We start from the raw sequence: 18,863 nt of genomic DNA on the forward strand, positions 1-18,863 counted from the left end.
ATATTGGTCCTTTAAACAGAATGACGTCATTAAGTCAAAGTTCATAGCAATGGCGTCGCCAAACGGACTAGCATCTCTGGTGAGAACCAAAGCGTCAATAGCTGTATTTTACACTAAATATACACGTCCTATACTAGTTCAATGTGAATTTATATGTACATACAGTGTTGCGCTATATATATATTGTACATTTAATGAAGAAATACTGCGTGAAATGTGACTGTCTAACATCAGAAAAGCCCACTTCAGCTAACAAAACATGTGCCGAACACATTTTGATCACATTCACTGCATACAAATTCAGTCATTGCCCAGTAACTCAAAACAGTTGGTTCTTGTCTGTCTGGTATAGTTAGCAGGGTATCACACTAGGTAGTTTAGTAGACAGTTTGCTAGCTTCTGTATACTTACTAAAGGGAGCATAGAATGCTAGCCTCTAGATCACGGACACAGCTAGCTGCCTTATATGTTTGTGTGCACATATCATTGAATAGACTGGGAGTAGTGGTATCCAGTGTTGCTCGATTGTTTGTTAGATCAACTAATGCCTGAGTATCTCGTCACATCCCTCGCCTCCTCTCCAGCAGCAACACTGTCATAATAAGTAATGATTAATGGTGATGTTTTGGTGCCGTACAGGGTGTGGAGGGAGCCTCGGCAGCTGCACATGCGCTGTCACTTCCAGCCGATTCATATGGGAACGATGTAAGTAGCCCCTCAAGAATCAATAATGTACAATGAACTGTGTTGTGTGCCACGGTGGAAGACCACATCTGCAGCTATGCCTCAGATAGACGGAACCATAAGTGAGTGAGGTCTAGCTGAGTTGAACCGAGCCACAACAGTGCCAGTCAGTTAACGCATGCCTGTGTGTGTTGTGCTTAAGATAACCTGTCTCTCTTTATTTCAGCCCCAGCTGGAGGTGATGTGGGCCATGAAAGCCTACAATCATGCAGAGGTCTACTTCAATGTGAGTTACACACACACACACACACCACTGACTCCTTCAGTGTTTTCAGGGGTACTGGTGTCAGGGCCGTGCACATACATTTTGGGGGGCTCAAGCACTATTCCCACCCCGATGTTGCCACACCGCCACCCTCCATAATCACACACTATGTTCATAACATGGGACCTGTTTAAATTCTACTGAAACACATTATTCCATGAAGAAACCACAGATTTGATGTAGTAATGCAAGTCAGTCAGTGTAAGTAATGCAGTCAGTCGTGTTCAGTTGTTTAGACCAATTCAGTCACATTAGATCAGTGGTTTCTTTGAGACACTTTCCTAAGTGTGGCATGGTTCATGCTCTACAGATTGTATCACCCTATCTACAACTGAAATTCACACAGACATTACATAGACCTTTGTCTTCAATCTTTATTCCAGGAACAGGCATAACAAAACAAAAGACACATGCAATAAATAATTTAAATGAATAATTAACATAAATAAAAAGGAATAAATAGTCCCATATAAAGAAAACATCTCTATAAGGTAATAAATGTAAACCTAGCCATATAGCTAAAACACCTGTTTAAACAACATAAAACATTAAAATAAATAAACATTAAAGAAAAACAATGATAGGCCTAAATGATAGAAAAGGGGGTGACTAATGACTAAACTACCAAAACTATGCAAAACGTAACTACCTGCTTCAGAAATGAATTGCATATCTGTAAGTTGTCCTGCATGACGGAGATAACGTCGTTTTAATGAGAATTAGACTAGCTTGCTTGCTCGCGAGTACCGAGGCTAGTAATGACAGCATGAAGATGGAAAGTCCTACTGACCGACTTCATAGTTTTTTAACGGATATATAACATAACAAGTAAGTCAGTGTTATTTAATCGTGGTTTCATAATTAAAACAGTGCCTACCTGAGTGATATCATTCACCGTAACCGAACTAGGGCTGGAGATGCGGTGCTTCTCATGACAAGTTGTATTCGGAATGTCGGAAGATGCGACGTTGATTGATTGAGACAAAACCATTTGAAAGGGGGGGGGGGGGGAGTACTTTTTAAATTGATAGTGTATTTTTTCATGGATACTACTATACATTTCCTTCTTTATATTTGATAGAATTTCAATAACAAATGAAGAAAAAATAAAATACAATTAACACCAGCCAAAAAAAGGGCACGGGCTCAAGACCCCCTTGGGCCCTGTCTGTGCACATGCCTGACTGGTGTGACAGGAGAGGGTACTGGTGTGACAGGTCTGACTGGTGGAGGCTGTACTACCTGTTGAACATCTAGATACCCAGACTCATCCAATCCTTAGATCTGTAATCACATTTGCATATAATAATGTATCATAATCTCTCTCTTTAGCTCATCTCATCAGTAGATCCCAAGTATCTGAAGCTGACCAAAGTGGATGACATGATCTACACTACCTTTAGGGAAGCATTCAGTGACCTCAACATCAAGATGCTGGACCCAGATGCACTCAAATCTCCTGAAGCCAAAGAGGTGGGCTTCCCTGTGTGTTATTAGGGTTGGGCTAGTTCTCAATGGAGGTAGAAATCGGAGGACGGGCTCATTGTAATGCATGGAATGAGGAAAGTCTTCATTCTATTCCATACATTACAATGAACCCGTCCTCCAATAACGATCCTTGAGTTCTATAAGCAATTCTCTCTGGCCTCAGGAAAGAAGCATTGCCTGTAAAATTAGAATGTGGAGACAATGGTGTTGTCAGTGCCCTCCGAAGGGTCACGAGAGAGACTAGACTAACCCCGTTTGTGTTTCTTGGTAGAAATGGCGTCCGTTCTGTAACCAGTTTGATGGCGTTGTGGAGGATTTTAACTACGGAACTCTGCTCCGCCTGGACTGCGAAAGAGACTACACAGAGGACAACACCATATTTGGTATGTGACAACCAAAAAAAAATAATGTTATTACAAAGTTACAATAAGTGAGGCTTTAATAATAATTAACCCTGACTGTTGTTCCTCTAGCCACCAGGATCCAGTTCTTCGCTATAGAGATCGCTCGGAACAGAGAGGGCCTCAACAGCCCAGTGTACCAGGTCAAAAACCCCCAGAGCTAACCCCACCCTCCACCGAGGAATACCCCTCCCCCTCACCCATGAACAGAGGCCCTGAGAAGCCTTGCAGTAATACACCTCATCCTACGAGTCAAAGCCCTGATGGAACCCTGATGTGTTCAGTAAAGAGGTGGCCCTACCTTAAACTATCCCCTGGACCAGGTCCTCTCAGCCTACATGCACACAGGACAGTGTGTGTGTGCGTGTTTGTACTCAGTTCCAAACCGAGCATGGTTATGTAATGTAGTTAAATTTCGTCTTATTGTTGCCAATCATACCTGCCAGTGGCCAGGCAATGTTTGTTTTTGTAATGACATGTCAGTGTTTCAGACTGTGTTTGATTTACCTTATTTACCATGTATTTGGTTTGTAGTCACATGATGCTACATGAGATATGAATTGAACCTGAATAAATGTAAATGCCCGTCAAATCAAACCTGTGTGTTGCTGTCAATGCAGCTCCCATTTGATGACAGAATAGACAGATGTTTTGAGACAGGAAGCCATCCTAGGACTGTAAACTAGTTCCCTATAAAGAGTTCAGCAGTGTAAAAACACACAGTGACATGGTAGTACAAACCAATGACGTTTATTTGCAGTCACAATGCTTACACTATATGTAGCAGACATCCAAACAACTCAACCAGCTATCTGATCACTCAATGGACCCAACACACATTCACATCAGGGAACCAAAACAAAAAATCAGGAACATCCATGAGCGCTGACATGGTTAGAGATGAGCTAGTCGTCACAAACAGTTAGCAGCAACATCGTAGAGAGTAGCACAAGTTGCTAATATACTCCATCCTGGAACTTGTATTATACAGTTCTGTATTCTACCAAAAGTTGATGCATTTTTCTTCAGTTATTTAAAATAAAACTGGATTCCTTCAGGGAGCTCTGAGGGCAAGAACTCTTGTTCCAATACTGATGCTCTAAAACAGGGCTCTGGTTCTATAGTGCTCAAAAACCCAGGCTTCTAAGGTGGTCTAGAACCCAGGGTTCGCTCAGAGCTCACAGCTCCATCAGAGGTTCTAGCAATCACAGCACCATGGGACACCAGACACACACACGCACGCATGCGCACACACACACACACGCACACGCACACACAGAGAGAGGACTCCGCTACAGAGACTATTTAAGAACAAGAGGCTGTTAAACTCTTCTGGGACCAACAACTGTCCAAGACCAGCTCCAACACATCTAGACATTTCATGATGTCACGTCCCGCTAATGGTCAGAAGGTTCCAGAGCAGTGAAAACAAAACGGCTCAAACTCCACCACGCCTACCAGAGGGGAAGATGTAGCCATTACCATGTTGCTTACACTTGCCTAATTCATACAGATCTAAAAAGGGGGACACAAGAGTCTGAGGGTAGTGGGCTAGATAGTGTGTCATGGTTGCTTTGAGTGAAGCATAGAGCTGTGATTGGCTAGGCTATGTGGCAGAGGGGAATGAAACCCTGCCAAACCTACTTACAGAGGGGAAGTGGCTATTTACAACAAGGCCTGAGAAAATATACAACATGGACGCTCTGAGTATCTCTCTCTCTCTCTCCGAGTCTCTCTCAGTGTTTCTCTCTTTCTCTCTAGCCCCAATCCATCACAGCTCAAACACTCTTTCTTTCTCTCTCGTTCCCTCTTTCTCCAGCTCCTGTAGAAAGTTTGCTCCCCACACAGACAGACAGGTGCACTAACTCACTAGACTGTAAAAAGTTCAATCACACATTTTTCTCATTTTATGTTTTAAATTCAATTCATTATAAACATTGTTCAAAATGTTATGAAAAAAAATGTACACTTGTTTTTGTGTGTTTCTATACAAGGCAGGCAGAAGCAGAGTACTACGTTTACCAGCTTATCCCCTTCTCACCTACCCTCCTTTCCTCCCCCGCACCCCTCCCCCCCCCTCTTCCCCATAGATTTACTCCCTCCAGAGTGTGTTGAGGTGCCCCCTTCTAAATCTTCCCCATAACCAGCTGACCCCTTGATCTCTAACCCCCCCCACCACACCTCCTTTCCCAGAACAGCCAGGATAGTGACCTCTAGAGACCAATTGGCTTTAAAATAGATCTGTATATATTTATATATGTTTATATAAAAAAAGGAGGGAGGAACGAAAAGAGGAAATGGAAGGGTGCAGGCTTGTTAAGCGGGCGTCCCCGGGCATCCTGGCCCAAGATGTGAGGAAGGGTGAGGAGGTGGTCGGGGGGGGAGGGGGTCAGGAGGAGTGTGGGGGTGCAGGAGGGGGTATGGGGCCGAGAGGGGAGGAGAAGGAGGAGGGGTGAGCTGGGGGAGACTGGGTGCATTTGGGTGAGACTCTGCTGTGTGGAATGTCAGCTCATCATGTCGTTGCTGTTGACTCCGTATGTTGAGTTCTTCATGCTGTCGTTGACTTCCCTCCTGAATACTGACAAGTTCTGGGTAAACCTGTGCAAAGAGAGAGATGTTAACATACGTGTGTGTGTGTGCGGGTCTGTGTGAGAGTGCGAGTGTCTCATCTGTAGCGGTTCTTAATAAGGTGTGTTTGTGTGACTAACCTGTCGCGATTCTTGGTTAGAAGGTTGCGTTCTATTCCCTCCATCAAGTTCTCGAAGCACAAGTGCATCGCCTGCTGCTTTTCCGGAGGCTGGCTGTTCACAATGCTATTCCTCAAGTCAGCAAAGTACTGCAAGACACAAGAACATTATCATCATTAATAATATAAATAATAATTATAAATAATAATTCTTTCTTATTTATTTGTCATAGTAGGCCCTCGTTTTTCGATTAACAAACAAAGGCGTGACAATTCATCCAGCACGCTCTCCCCCTTCAAACGATCCCTCAAAAAGCGCTATACAAAATAAATGCATCATTATTATTATTATATTGTGTGAATGAGAGAAGGCTGCCCTTGCTGAAAATGTGGAGTTCTACAATAACTGTAGGTTACTTTTCTACCCGGTCTCAATCCCACTGAAACCCAACATACTCAATGTCTTCATTGCTCAAATTCCTAACTTCATTCTGTTACATTATTAAAGCCGACTCTCACTTATTCATGTTAGACTGCGCTAAAACATTTCCCCATTTCTCTGCGCTGTGAGAGAATGCGTGATCTGCAATTCATGAGCTGCTATAATAAACTTGATTTTGCCAATCTGATAAAAGGCAAACCATTCTCTTTTCAAACACCCTTCACAGCTCTTCTCGCCAACTAGTGGTAGCTTTCGGCAGCGCCTGCGCCAGCGGCATTGAGGGGTACCCTGCTGCAGCGGCGGTGTGCGGGTATTAAACCCCTGCCAGCTGGATGTGTACCTTCTCATTGAGGAGGATCAGCCCCAGTAGCGGCCGGGACATGGACCACTGGTTCCTGCAGTCCTCAAAGATGATGATGTTCAGCACAGTGGAGAGCATCTACGAGGACAAAACCACAGGACTCAGACATGGGTTTAGTGCGTGTGTGTATTGTAAAGGTGTGTGTGTGTGTGTAAATGTACCTGTTGAATCATCTCTGGGTGTTGCTGCATGATGTGTAGAAAGCGGTCATCTGTTGCCATGGGAGCAGGCCGTTTCTTGGTGGAGCGAGAGAGCTGCTTGAACAGGTAGGTCACTATGTGGTCCAGACTGGAGCAACATCCCGTACACACCATCGTATCTGACACACACACGCACACGCACACGCACACACACACACACACACACACACGTTACTTGGGTGTGTGACCACGGATCCAATCTTCCACAGAAGCAGAATCCCTATTCGGGTTTCTATGGCAACAACTGCTGTGACAGCAGTGCTATCCTTCCTTTGTTAGCTGCCTAATTGTAAAGCATGTGGGTGAAATCCACACAATATGTGCTCATTCTATGTGCTCATTCATATACTAATCTATCTCTCTCTCTCTGTGTGTGTGTGTGTGTGTGTGTGTGTATTACCCAGCGCGGTGAGCCCCTCTGATATAGAGGACAGGATGTACATGACCACATGTGGCTCCAGACTGGCGATGAAGTTCATGTGGTCCTGAGTCAGAACCTCCAACAGAGAGTAGAACGACTGGCTCAACTTAGGATAGTCCTGGGGAGAGAGAGACGAGTGGAAGCGGGTCATTGAAATGGTCCGTTAACGTTCCTGATCAATAAAAACACATTAAAAAGTCATCCAAAATATAGAGTGCCTGCCATGTACATTCATCAACAGAAAAAAAACATAGTCAACTCCACTACTGAATTCCAAGGGACTGGAGGTGTGTGTGTGTGTGCCCATGTACCAGTAAGTCGCTGTGAGGGATGGACAGCAGCAGTTTGATAAATGTCTGCAGGGCGTTGTCGAGGGCGTCGTCTCCGTAGAGACGGAACACTCCAAAGTTGACGTAGTTACCGCTGAGGACCGCCTTGAGCATGGAGAAACACACACTCACTCCCTTCAGCTTCACCCCATACACCTGGTCCTTAGGAACATCCCCCAGGGTCAGTATACGGTTACCTAGAGAGAGAGAGAGAGAGAGAGAGAGAGAGAGAGAGTAAGTCTGACATCATCTCTCTTATGGTCTCTCTGCCAAAACATCCCTAACAGTGAGATGTGTGTGTAGGGGTGAAGGTTCAGGGATGAGGGGTAGGTAGTCATTTGCGAGGGGTGAAGGTTCGGGGGAAGGAGGTTCTAGATCATACCATAGGTGGTGATCATCTTGCTGGTTTCTCTGAACAGCAGGATTCCGTTGGGCGACGACACATCAAACTGTAACCTCTGTGACCTGGAAACACAAACAGAGGGAGCGGAGGGGGTCAGGTGTCAGGCTGTTTACACACACACACACAGAAGACGGCTCACTGCACGTGTCTGTGTGGGCACCTGTTGTGGACGAGCTCGGCCATGAGTTTGAGGACAGGCGTGGTGCATGCTGGGACGTGGTACCAGAGTTCTATGGCCCTCTGCAGGATGGGCATGTAGGTTGGGTATCTGAGGCGCAGGGTGAAGGAACACACTCTGGTAGCACACTGCTGTTACCTACAGAGAACTCACAGCCAGGAACTATCAACAGCCTCATGGTTAGGTAGTTAGCAGCCAGGTATCAGGTCATAAAAGGTCAGGGCTCAGGAGGACATAGGTTGGGCAAAGGATACATCCAGTCGAAGAGCATCATGAAGCTGGTCTTAGCGTTGAAGGCAAAGGCGATACCCCTCAGGTCTCGGACCAGACCCACCAATGTCCTCTACAGGAGACAAAACACACCGTTAAGTGTGTGTGTGTGTGTGGCTTCACGCTGGCGAGAATGAGAAGCGTATGTTTGCCTTACTTTGGCCTCCTGTTCGTTGAAGGTGTTAGTGCTGAACATCTGAGCCACGGCTTCGAACGCTGCCGTCAGAGGAAGCATGAACTGTTCAAACTGGTCCTCATCTTCACCTAAACACACAAAACACCATTATCAAATCATGGACGGAACAAACAACATGTAAATAGATAGTTGTGTGTGTGTGTGTGTGTGTGTACCTAGGTCGACCATGAGCAGGCGTCCCAGGGCGGTGTAGAAGGTTGTCCGACAGCGCATGTCGCTCAGGTTGGATTGGTTATTCACCCCCAGGAAGGAAAAGTGCTCGCTCTGATACCACAGGAGAAAGGCGTTATTAGGGGAAAACAACTTGCTCTTGCTACCAAAAGCTAATTCTCTCGCTTATTTGCACTCATTTTGTTTATATTTCCTGGCTATTTAGACAACAAAGACCACTTCTAACTTGCTGTTGAGTCCTGGTGACCGTCAGTGGAATGCTGCTTTAAATGGTGGATAATGTCTAGTAGCTGCCATCATGGCAGTCATGCAGTGACAATTACCTGCTTTTAAGGCATTATGATGCTAACCCTCGTCTTTACTGAGTGGTTGATACTGGAAATGGTAGAGGGAGGTTTCCGAGACACAGATTAAGCCTACTCCTGGACTAGAGGGCAAAGTCAATGGAGATTCATAAAGAGAGAGAGTTCTTCAGAGCTGAACTACCAAACAGACTATTGTTATTGGTAAATTCAGTAGAGCTTCTCAATTGAACATGGTACTTAATTCAGGACTCTGCTACATCTGGCTCCAGGAAACTAGTACTTAGGGTTAGGGTTAGGAGAGAGGGTGCTTACTGTGTGGTTGTTCAGCATGAATTGAACCGCGGTGAGTTTCACCAACTTCCTCACACTGCTGTACGTGCACACAGTCCGTCAAGGAGAAAACTCAGCAGAGCTGGGACATTACAGAACAACCAATACACTAAACACACACACGCACGCAACAGACTCACACACACACACACACACACACGCAAAGGATATCCTATAGAGAGGTCATTGAGTAGTTGAAGCGTCTTGGAGGTGATGGGTTCACACTGTCCCCAGTACTTCAGATTGGTGATGCTGAAAGAGTAAAGAGTAAGACTAGATTATGAAACTATAAAAAAATGTGTGAGAGAGAGAGAAAAACAGTGACACTGAATGGTATGAGCAGCAGTAACACTAAATGACTGTGACGGTTATGATAAAGTTATGCGCCAACACTCACATTTTGCCGATGAAGACGCTGAGCACCATGGTCTCATCATTCAGCCCCAGAACCTCAGATAGCCGCCGGTACAGCTGAGACAAGCGCGCGCGCACACACACACACACAGGCGCACGCACACACACACACACAGACACCAACCATCAACTCATCACCTGGAGTACGAGGTGCCTAGCTTACATGCATATATATATACACACACACTATTATAGTGGTATATATTTTATTAACTCTAAAATATAACACCTGCTTAACAATAAAAACATCTCCACAGGGTGAATGACGTTAATGTATTAATCTGGAACACAGGCAACACGTCAGCTTTGCGCTCTAAATCAGCCTATTGTTTATCACTGGGTAGATTCCTTAACGGGTGCCAATGTTTTGGCTTCAGAGAGCGAGCTAGAGGGAGGCAGAGAGCTGTGAAGCAGAGAGCAGAGCTGAGAGTGCTTCTCTACAGTGTCAGGAGGGTTCTCTAAACTCAGGGGTGGGGGTGGGGGTGGGCGAGTTGGCAATGTACACAGAAGGGAGAGAGAAAGAGAGAGAGAGATAGAGAGGGTCTCATAGTGGTCTGGAATATTTCTCATGCTAAACCAAAGACTGAGAAGCTTCAGACTTCAGACTCATACACTTGGTACACTCACAGCGAGAGAGCCTTCTAGAACTCTTCTTATACTGGGCATACTAGACCACATCTCAGACTAGGAGTTCTAGAACTCTCCTTTCATCCCACTTCCATGACCACAGCACATCCCTTAGCCATGACTGCCTGCTCCACTAGCCACCGCTACATAAACATTCCACTAGGACTGGCCCCCTATGTTCTGCTAATCCCTATGCTAACACTACCACTGACCAGTATGCTTACGCTATCACTAACCATTCCACTTGGGTGAGACCATTAGGACGGGTAGGGGGCAACTAAGACCAAACCAAACAGATACATAGGGGGGGGGGGGGAGAGAGAGGGTGGGCTATTCTTGCAACTATCCATCACTTATCTGGGCCGTTCACATTTTGCAGTTTCCGCCCAGAACAAAGAGAACACAGAACTCAGTCAGTGAGCCTGTCCACTTTAACGATGTCAACTAGGGCTAAACAATGGAGGGACAGTATCTATACATCAGCAGTGGCAGCTGAGACTCAGAGCCATAGAAAAGGCTGAAGTCAGCACTACAAGACAAACAATTGAGTCTGGGACAAAAGACCTGCTCATTCATATCAACTCAGCTCCTTTTCACTAGTAGAGGCTTAGCGAGGGAGGGAGGGAGGGAGGGAGGGAGAGATGGAGAGAGTGAGGGGTAGTGACCATCAGGCCATCGGGAAGTTTAGGTATGATCTCATTTGACAGATCAGGTGGGCTCTGATCTCTCTGTGAATTTGCCGTATCAAATGATAGAATACAATACAATGGTGATCACAGCCAATGGAGTAGGCAGCAGTCATCGATGCAGTAGTAACAGCAGTGATATTAGTGGTTACCTTTGAGGATTTTTGCACCTGGTCTCCGATGTAGATCTTTCTGAACTGTTCAAAGAAGCTGAGCATGGCCAACTCCAGCCTCTCGTTTCCCGCCTGGGCCAGTCGAGAGTCCGTCAAGTTCATCAGTTGTAGTACCCTGAGAGAGAGACACACACACACACACACACACATTTCATTACTCTATTATTATTCACACACACTATTGAGTGTGCCTGATGTAAGCTGTGCAGTTTGTGTGTGTGCAGCGTCTCCATACCGACACACTAGTTCTCCATCCATGGCGTCCTGCTCGTCTGTGCTGGCGAATGACACTCTGCCTCCGATCACCGCTCCGATGATGTACACCAACCATGTCAACCGACCTGGCCAGGGAGGAGGAGGAGGAGGAGGAGGAGAGAGAAAGGGAGCGGAGAGAGAGGGGGGGGGCATCAGACAAATCCCTCTTAGTGCCCCTACCCCTGGTGGATACTTCTGTATTCCCCGAGGTGTGTGTGAGCTGCTTGTGTGAGTGTATATGTACATGTACTCACCCTCCTGAACAGTGATGTCTATGGTACTGGAGTTGGTAGACTGTAATAGTTCCTGGTACGACTGAGCTGCCTGGTCGAACAGTTGAACCAGCAGAGCGCAGGTCTTCTCGTACTCGCACCTCCCAATGGTGGACAACTGGTCTAACTGCTGCTGAACTAGACCAGCATCATCTAGAGGGTCCTCCAGACCATCCCTGTAGAACACACACACACACACACACACACATACACGTTGAGAGGATGGTTCACAAAAACACACATTGACATGATGTTCCACTTACCTGAGCTGATGTTTATCAACCCAGTTTTTAAGTGCATATTTCGTGTGTGTGTTTGTTTGTTTGTTTGTTTGTTTGTTACCTGAGGATGATGTGGACAGACTCCAGGCGTGATGTGATGTAAGCCTTGGTGACCTCTGGTGTGTAAGTCTCCAACAGGTGAGGCTCGGTGGCCTTGACATAGGGGACGGACGCAGCCAGCCGCTGCCATAGGCTCAGCAGGTAGTGGACACTGTTAGGGGCAAACTCCCAGTGTTGTAGACTGGTGACAGTGAAGTTGGCGATGAGGCGTATGACTTCCGGGTAGTTCTCCACTTTGACCAGCTCTCCCAGCTGGTAGTTACTCTTCAACCTCGCCAGCAGACGACAGAATTCATGGTAGTTGTTAGGGTCTGACAGGCTCTGAAACAACCACACACACACACACAATGTCAAGAATAACCAAACAAAAAAAGAAAGGCAGAACTGTAAGCCTCATGTCTGGTAATAGACAGACACAAAGATGAGCTTTGTTTGGGTGCATTTTCATAGGAGGAGGGAAGTATGTGTGCGTACCTGTGGGTTCTCTAGTATTCTCTTGACACCGTCCACCAGGTGAGAGAGGAACTTGGCTCGCTCTGCGTTGTTGAAGAGAGACCTCCGAACCGATGCAATCTGGACTAGACATGATAACACCTGCAAACGCGCGCACACACAGTAGGTCTGTAGCCATTATGTTTCTCACACACAGCTGACTTACGGTCCACAACGCAGTCCGCTGTGTGATACTGAACTAGATGTGACTACTATGTGACTGGTGAACCGAAACAAGTTTATGATCTACCAAGACGGGAATCAATGTGGAAGCTTCTGTACTCACCAATGGTGAGAGGGATGGAGGGATGGAATGATACAAATCAAAAAAGAGCTGAAGAGTGGAGGAATCCAAAAACGCTGCAGGGGGGGAAGAGAGAGCGAGAGAGAGAGAGAGCAGTTATAAGAGTGTAATCAAAATACCAAATGATATGTGGTTTGTCTCCTTCACAATCCGCTTACTCAGGACCCACCCCCGCTATGTCTGACGGAAACAGAAACAGAAACAGAAACCTGCCCCTATGGACACAGTAGTGGGTGTAACCCCTGACCCCTACCTGATCTCCAGGATGTTGGAATCTGTACGGTACAGAGGTCGTCTGAGGACTCATCTGTGGACGTTCCTATGAAGTCATAGTTGAGGCAGTTGTGACTGAGCTTCAGCAGCTGCATCAGCAGACCATGCTGCGACTCATCATTCAAGTTCAGGTTTTTACCCGATGCCTATATAGACAGACAGACAGACAGACAAACAGGCAGTCAAATCAGTGTCACAAGGCAGTTGTCCCTGGTCTTATCCGACAGTCAACCTGGACCTAGTGGAGGCAGACTTGGAATGGCAAGAAATAGAATTCAGTTTTATCAAATTCAAAATGATTGCTGCCTGTGGTCCAATTCCCTACATCTCTCTCTCTCACACTCACACACACACACACACACACACACACACACACACACCTGTTTGAGTAAATTGCAGGAGAGAGTGAAGATGTCGAAGAGAGAGGAGTCTCTGAATGACGATGCTATCTTCCTGTGCTTGGTCAGGGGGTGTGTGGTGTCTGCCTGTAAAATAAATCAATACAAAACATTAGAACACACGACGGAGAGAGGAGACAGTGAAGTGAAGGAGGGGAGAGGAGGAGCTTACTTGGTTGATCTCATTGGTCAACTGGGAGAGGATGGTGACTCCAATGATGCAGTGTTCCACACTGTCCTGTAGAGAGAGACACACACACGAATCAGAAAGCCTGCCCAGCCTAGGGGTCCTGGACAAGACGTGGTCATCGACTTAGGACAACACACACGTACCTGTAGGAAGCGTGTGACGTCAGCGATGACATTTCTGAAGACGTAGTCATCTTTCTGGCAGTCGAACCAGCCGAGTTTGGTGATCCTGGCGTACAGCTGGATCAGAGCCTGAGTCACAAACGCTGCTAACTTCGGCCGTGTCGCCAGGTAGTTCAGCACATAGTTCCCTATGTACACACACACACACACACACACACACACACACACACACACACACACACACACACACACACACACCTTAAAGACTGACAGAGTATATGGGCCTATTTCTTATCTCAAGGGACTGTGATTTACAATTCATTGCTTTGGGGGGCACACGGTTATGGGTTGGAGCGCGCCGGGGTTCGGGTGTGTGTGTGACTTACGGATGTCAATGCGTTGCTCTAGAGGCAGAGGGTTGCTGGTGCGAGACACCAGTTTAGACAGACAGGTGGCGGCAAGTAGTTGAGAGTATGATGACTGAGAAGAGAGAGAGAGAGAGAGAGAGTCAGTTACTTTAGCTGATCTTAAACAGCAGTGCCTGCCTTTCTATCAGACAAAAAGTTACTGCTGACATGCTGTATTATCAATCAAGTAATATACTCAGTAGTGTAAATGTATTTGGTAGCATCCGGAATCCATTATATTCCCCCTATGAACTGTTTTATAAATCAGAACTCTTGGTCAGGGAACAGATAGGAGTGTGGGGGTATACTCACACTGCCTCTCTCCAGAAGAAGCTGACACTTGCTGAGACAGTCAGGGTTGTTGGTGAACTCAACCAGAGCTTTCTCTGCTTGTAGTCTCACTGCTGTGTCTGTCGTCTCATACAGCTGCTTACACAGGATCTCTAGCTGGGCTAGGCTCTACAGACACACAGACACACACACACAATGGATGAGTCTTTGCATCAAAGTCCACCTCAAAAGTAAACAACCTACAAGACTATATAGATAATAGATAATTTCAGCAGCAGACCTGTTCTTAAAACAAAGTGGTTAAGATTAATCAAACTTTAGAAAAAAAGAAGCCGTGTCTCATAATGAATGCTTAATCTGGACTGGCCAAGGGTAGAGTAGTGGTAGAGCATGGACAACACTTTCTAACTTATATCTATGCACTTAACCCCTAATCAGTACCATGATGATGGCTCCAGTCAAACCTCTGAGTATGAAACACTAGTCTCAGTGGCTAGCCACAGAGTCAAACTCTCCCCCACCGGTAGGTGTGTGTGTGTGTGTATGTGTGTGAAAGTGTGCATGAGAATGTGAGTGCACCTCTCTCCCATTAACTCCTATGCTTGTGAGTTCCACTCGTGTGTGGCTTGCTGGAAATTGCTGAGTCATGCAGGCCCACATTGAGATGCTAGCTGATGATAGAGGCTGGAGGACAGGGAGGGGCCATGGGGATGGGGAGCAGTTGTCCTTTCATGAGTGTGAGTGTGTGTGTGTGTTGGGGGGATGGAGGTGAGATAGAAGCCTATCCCAAGCAAGAACAAGACCCCCGGAGAAAGGGACGAGGTGTGGAGCACACTTCTGCTACACATAGATAAGAGCTCTTCCCCAACCCTGCTACTGCTGCAACAGACACTACTCTTGCTACCATCACAGTTTAGTATGAACTGGAAAGTGTCAATCAGTGTTAGGGAGCAAGTCTCTGCCATCAACACACAACCTATATTTACAGTCACACTGTGCAACCCCCTGGAGATGAAACATCGGGTTATTGAGAGGGTCCAGGTATGAACGTTAGTCCCAGAGATTCTGTGTTTGTAGGGCTGGATGTATATACTTCTATGCTGAGCTGTGTTTGGACCACAGGAGGATTCCCACTCTGAAACTGTGAGCCTAGGACAGACTCAAACAACATGAGAAGAGCAGACAAGAGAACAGCAGCTGATCTGAACACCACACATCCCACTTTGCAAACAGGAACACATGGGCCTGATAGCTAATACTGTTGTCGGTTCAGTTTCGTCAGATGGATTACTCCTGGGCTTTGCGAAGCCAGTTTTGATGTCAATACATATACTGGAGGTGTGTGACAGTACACACGGTCCTTGGCTCATGCTGGACGAGATTACTTAAGAATCAAGAGGCTCTGACGTCAGACACCTCGCCAAATACCTCGACCAAGGAATGTACTCCATCAAGAAATGACTACAGGCGCATGCACCTCAAGTAATTATTGATAAGCTATCCGGGTATCTGAGCAGCCTGCTAGGCTACACCGCTATCTACTTACCAACATCCCGGATTGCTGAATAACAACGTAATAACGCACTCAAAATCGCCCACTCGCAATTTTACTCAACATAATTAATCAACTAAGGGAACTGATGAACTAATTAAACTGGCCAAAGTGTAACAACTAAATCATTAGCTAGCTGCTGATGCATCAGGAACAATAGCTATCAGCGAAAGCTTCTGTTGATAATAAACAGACCTACCTTGAGCTTTGTGGTGTCACCCAGAGCCATAAATATATTTCTAATATATGACCCTGGTGTCACCGCGAACAGTCAGCTATCATATATAGATAATGGATAGGCCAGTATAAGCTACTAAGCCTCCTTTGCTAGCTGCTACCACCACCACTCTCGAACACAGGGAGAGGCAGGTGTTCATCATGTAGCTAGGCTGTTAGCTGGCTATCTACTCAATACATCCCAAACCGGCTAGCTAGATGACATCTTCATAGGGACACATTGTTGTTTTTATTGTAAAATGTGCATGCACTTTAACTAAAGACACCGAAGTGTGCAAGCGACCTAGCAAACAGCGTGTACAAAAATGCAATCATTTTTCGAACGAGGTCGCGCGGGAGAATCTGACTGTCGTGTCAGTGTCTAGCGTGCTAGTTAGCTATACTGCAGCATACGAACTAGCTCGCCTATATTTGACCAACATAGCAGCGTATTATGGTACGATAAAAGCAATCAGATTACGCTTTATTAAATGATAGACACGATACGTCGTATTTAGTCCATGACGCAGTAAATCATGCTTGACAGCTATTTTTCCCATCCTCTTGACGACCAGATAGGCCAATCCCATCACTGCTAGCTTGCTTACAAGCTATGTTGGTTGGATGTCCTTCTTGTTTACATAAAAAGGAATTTAATAAAATACAACAACAAGCGAGTAAGATCCTGCAGACGATATATTCACCCCGTAGAAACCACCCTATGGTACATAACAAACAATGTTGTTGTTTTCATTTCACACCTCTAAATAGCTGGCTAGCTAATGCATTGAGCCATGATCTAGCTACACGATGACAGGCCACAAGTCAACACAAGCACCCGCATCCGATAATTCTAGCCAGCCTGAAACGCGGGGCCTCTTCATGCATGCATTCAGGATGCATTCGCGCTGTATAATAAATACCGCATCTAAATCCCAATAAAAGCTAATTTAAACGCTTATTATAGATGTATTCATTACAAAAACATAAACCTCTAGTTACCTGCACATGATCCGCCATTTTGCTCCATTCATGCTCCTCTCACTCCCCCTAACAAAGTGCATGCGCGCAGATTTCGAAATTCTCCAAAGCATTTACGCATACGCAATCACCGCACAGCATCGAAACTCCGTACAATTTTTCAGAATAATATTGCGTAAAATAAAATACCGCTCGCAGACACCAAACCCGGCCTTTGTTTACATGATTCTTAAAGCAAAACCGCTCTAATCTTTCTGTGTAAAATTGACATTTTCTACATTTCCGAATAGTGATATTGGGAAAATTAGCAGCAGTGAGCATCCCCTGTAATGTCTGGTTTTGCGGTTCTTGGGGAAGTTATAAATGTTCCTAATATCCTACAGTAAGCCCTTGTGTAGTTGGATGGTGAAACTGTAAAGGGGGTTCAAACTGAGGCTCCTGAATGCTAGCCAACTGGACCAAACCCCTGCTCAGTGCAGTAGGAAAACTCACAGACCATGTTACAGTCTTCCCTCTCACCTAAAACGTGTTCTGATGCACCAAACTCCATATGCATAGGTCGGGATAGGCATCCCCAAGAGTTCCCATGGTCCCACTGTACACCTCTAGAGCTGCGACCAATGTAGCGGGAGAGAGAATAGCCATGGTTCCGAATCGAGGCTCTTATATGGTGCAGAGTTGAACGTTCTTTACCAACTAGACAAAAAGCTTGAGCCGTTCCTCAATGCAGCATAGGATTATTCACATGTAGTTGTCATGACTGATGTGACACACCCAGTCCAGAGCAGACCCAAACTTGACGTTTTGATAATAGGTAGAATGCTGCGTCTAGATAAACAGATTTTATGAGTCCTAGGAAGGACACCTAGAATGGGACTGTCATTTCTCTGCTTTGTGTTTCTTATCCATTACCAAGCTACATATCGCCTGTGTTGGCAATGAGGCGTGGAGCAGCTAGGCGGCACTTGGCCTGGTCTTGGATCATGATTTAGTTTTTCTCTATTCGTAAAATATTAAGATTTAGCTGATCCTAAATCACCACAGAAGGGCAATTTCACCTTTCCCTCTGTGCTGGTATGACCATAATACATCAGTGGAGACTGGTGGAGGTAGAAATCAGAGGACAGGCTCATTGAAATACATGGACTGGAATAGGGAATGATACCATTCCCAATTCCATGTATTCAAAAGAGCCAGCCCTCAGATTTCTACCTCCACCAGCCTCCCCTGTAATACATACACTCACCAGCCACTGTATTAGGTACACCTTGCTAGTTGGACCCCCTTTTACCTTCAGAACTGCCTTAATTATTTGTGGCATTGATTCCACAAGATGTTGGAAACATTTCTTTGAGATTCTGGTCCATGATGACATGATTGCATCACACAATTCCTGCAGATTTTTCAGGTGCACTTTCAAGCTGTGAATCTCCCGTTCTACCACATCCCAAAGGTGTTCGATTGGATTCAGATCTGGTGACTGGGAAGGCCACTGAAGAACACTGAACTCATTGTCATGTTCATGAAAGCAGTTTGAGACGACTTTTGCTTTGCAAACGTTCCGCACACCATTACACCACTTCCGCCATGAGAAGGTGTACAGGTGTACCTAATAAAGTGGCCGGTGAGTGTATATGGTAGTGACACAGTGGAATATTTACTGACATTCAAAGAAATCA

The 18,863-nt window shown here is 45.7% G+C and overlaps 2 protein-coding genes across 2 annotated transcripts; one reads left to right on the forward strand and one right to left on the reverse strand.

Annotated features, from left to right (window-relative positions):
* Positions 1 to 607: 607 nt before the first annotated feature.
* pbdc1 (polysaccharide biosynthesis domain containing 1) lies at positions 608 to 3,489 on the forward strand (the record flags this gene model as incomplete). Its single annotated transcript, XM_083669932.1, is given in 6 exon segments — positions 608 to 628; positions 631 to 705; positions 911 to 970; positions 2,342 to 2,482; positions 2,769 to 2,880; positions 2,971 to 3,489. Coding segments are annotated over 6 exon segments (501 nt in total). The 3' UTR covers positions 3,063 to 3,489.
* Positions 3,490 to 3,632: 143 nt separating this feature from the next.
* On the reverse strand, positions 3,633 to 17,266 carry xpo7 (exportin 7). The gene is made up of 27 exons (XM_083669724.1): positions 17,206 to 17,266; positions 14,457 to 14,603; positions 14,124 to 14,217; positions 13,759 to 13,925; positions 13,598 to 13,663; positions 13,408 to 13,512; positions 13,008 to 13,173; positions 12,737 to 12,810; positions 12,433 to 12,552; positions 11,960 to 12,279; positions 11,600 to 11,793; positions 11,326 to 11,431; positions 11,070 to 11,205; positions 9,588 to 9,661; positions 9,362 to 9,442; positions 9,173 to 9,236; positions 8,540 to 8,648; positions 8,346 to 8,452; positions 8,173 to 8,261; positions 7,901 to 8,008; positions 7,720 to 7,802; positions 7,320 to 7,534; positions 6,988 to 7,126; positions 6,549 to 6,706; positions 6,367 to 6,465; positions 5,607 to 5,734; positions 3,633 to 5,496 (listed from the first exon to the last, which is right to left on the reverse strand). Exons 1-27 carry the CDS (start codon positions 17,221 to 17,223, stop codon positions 5,403 to 5,405), a joined length of 3,261 nt encoding a protein of 1,086 aa, XP_083525850.1. The 5' UTR covers positions 17,224 to 17,266; the 3' UTR covers positions 3,633 to 5,402.
* Positions 17,267 to 18,863: the final 1,597 nt, after the last annotated feature.

This window comes from Argentina silus, assembly GCF_951799395.1.
Source record: "Argentina silus genome assembly, chromosome: 5".
Lineage (NCBI taxonomy): Eukaryota > Metazoa > Chordata > Actinopteri > Argentiniformes > Argentinidae > Argentina > Argentina silus.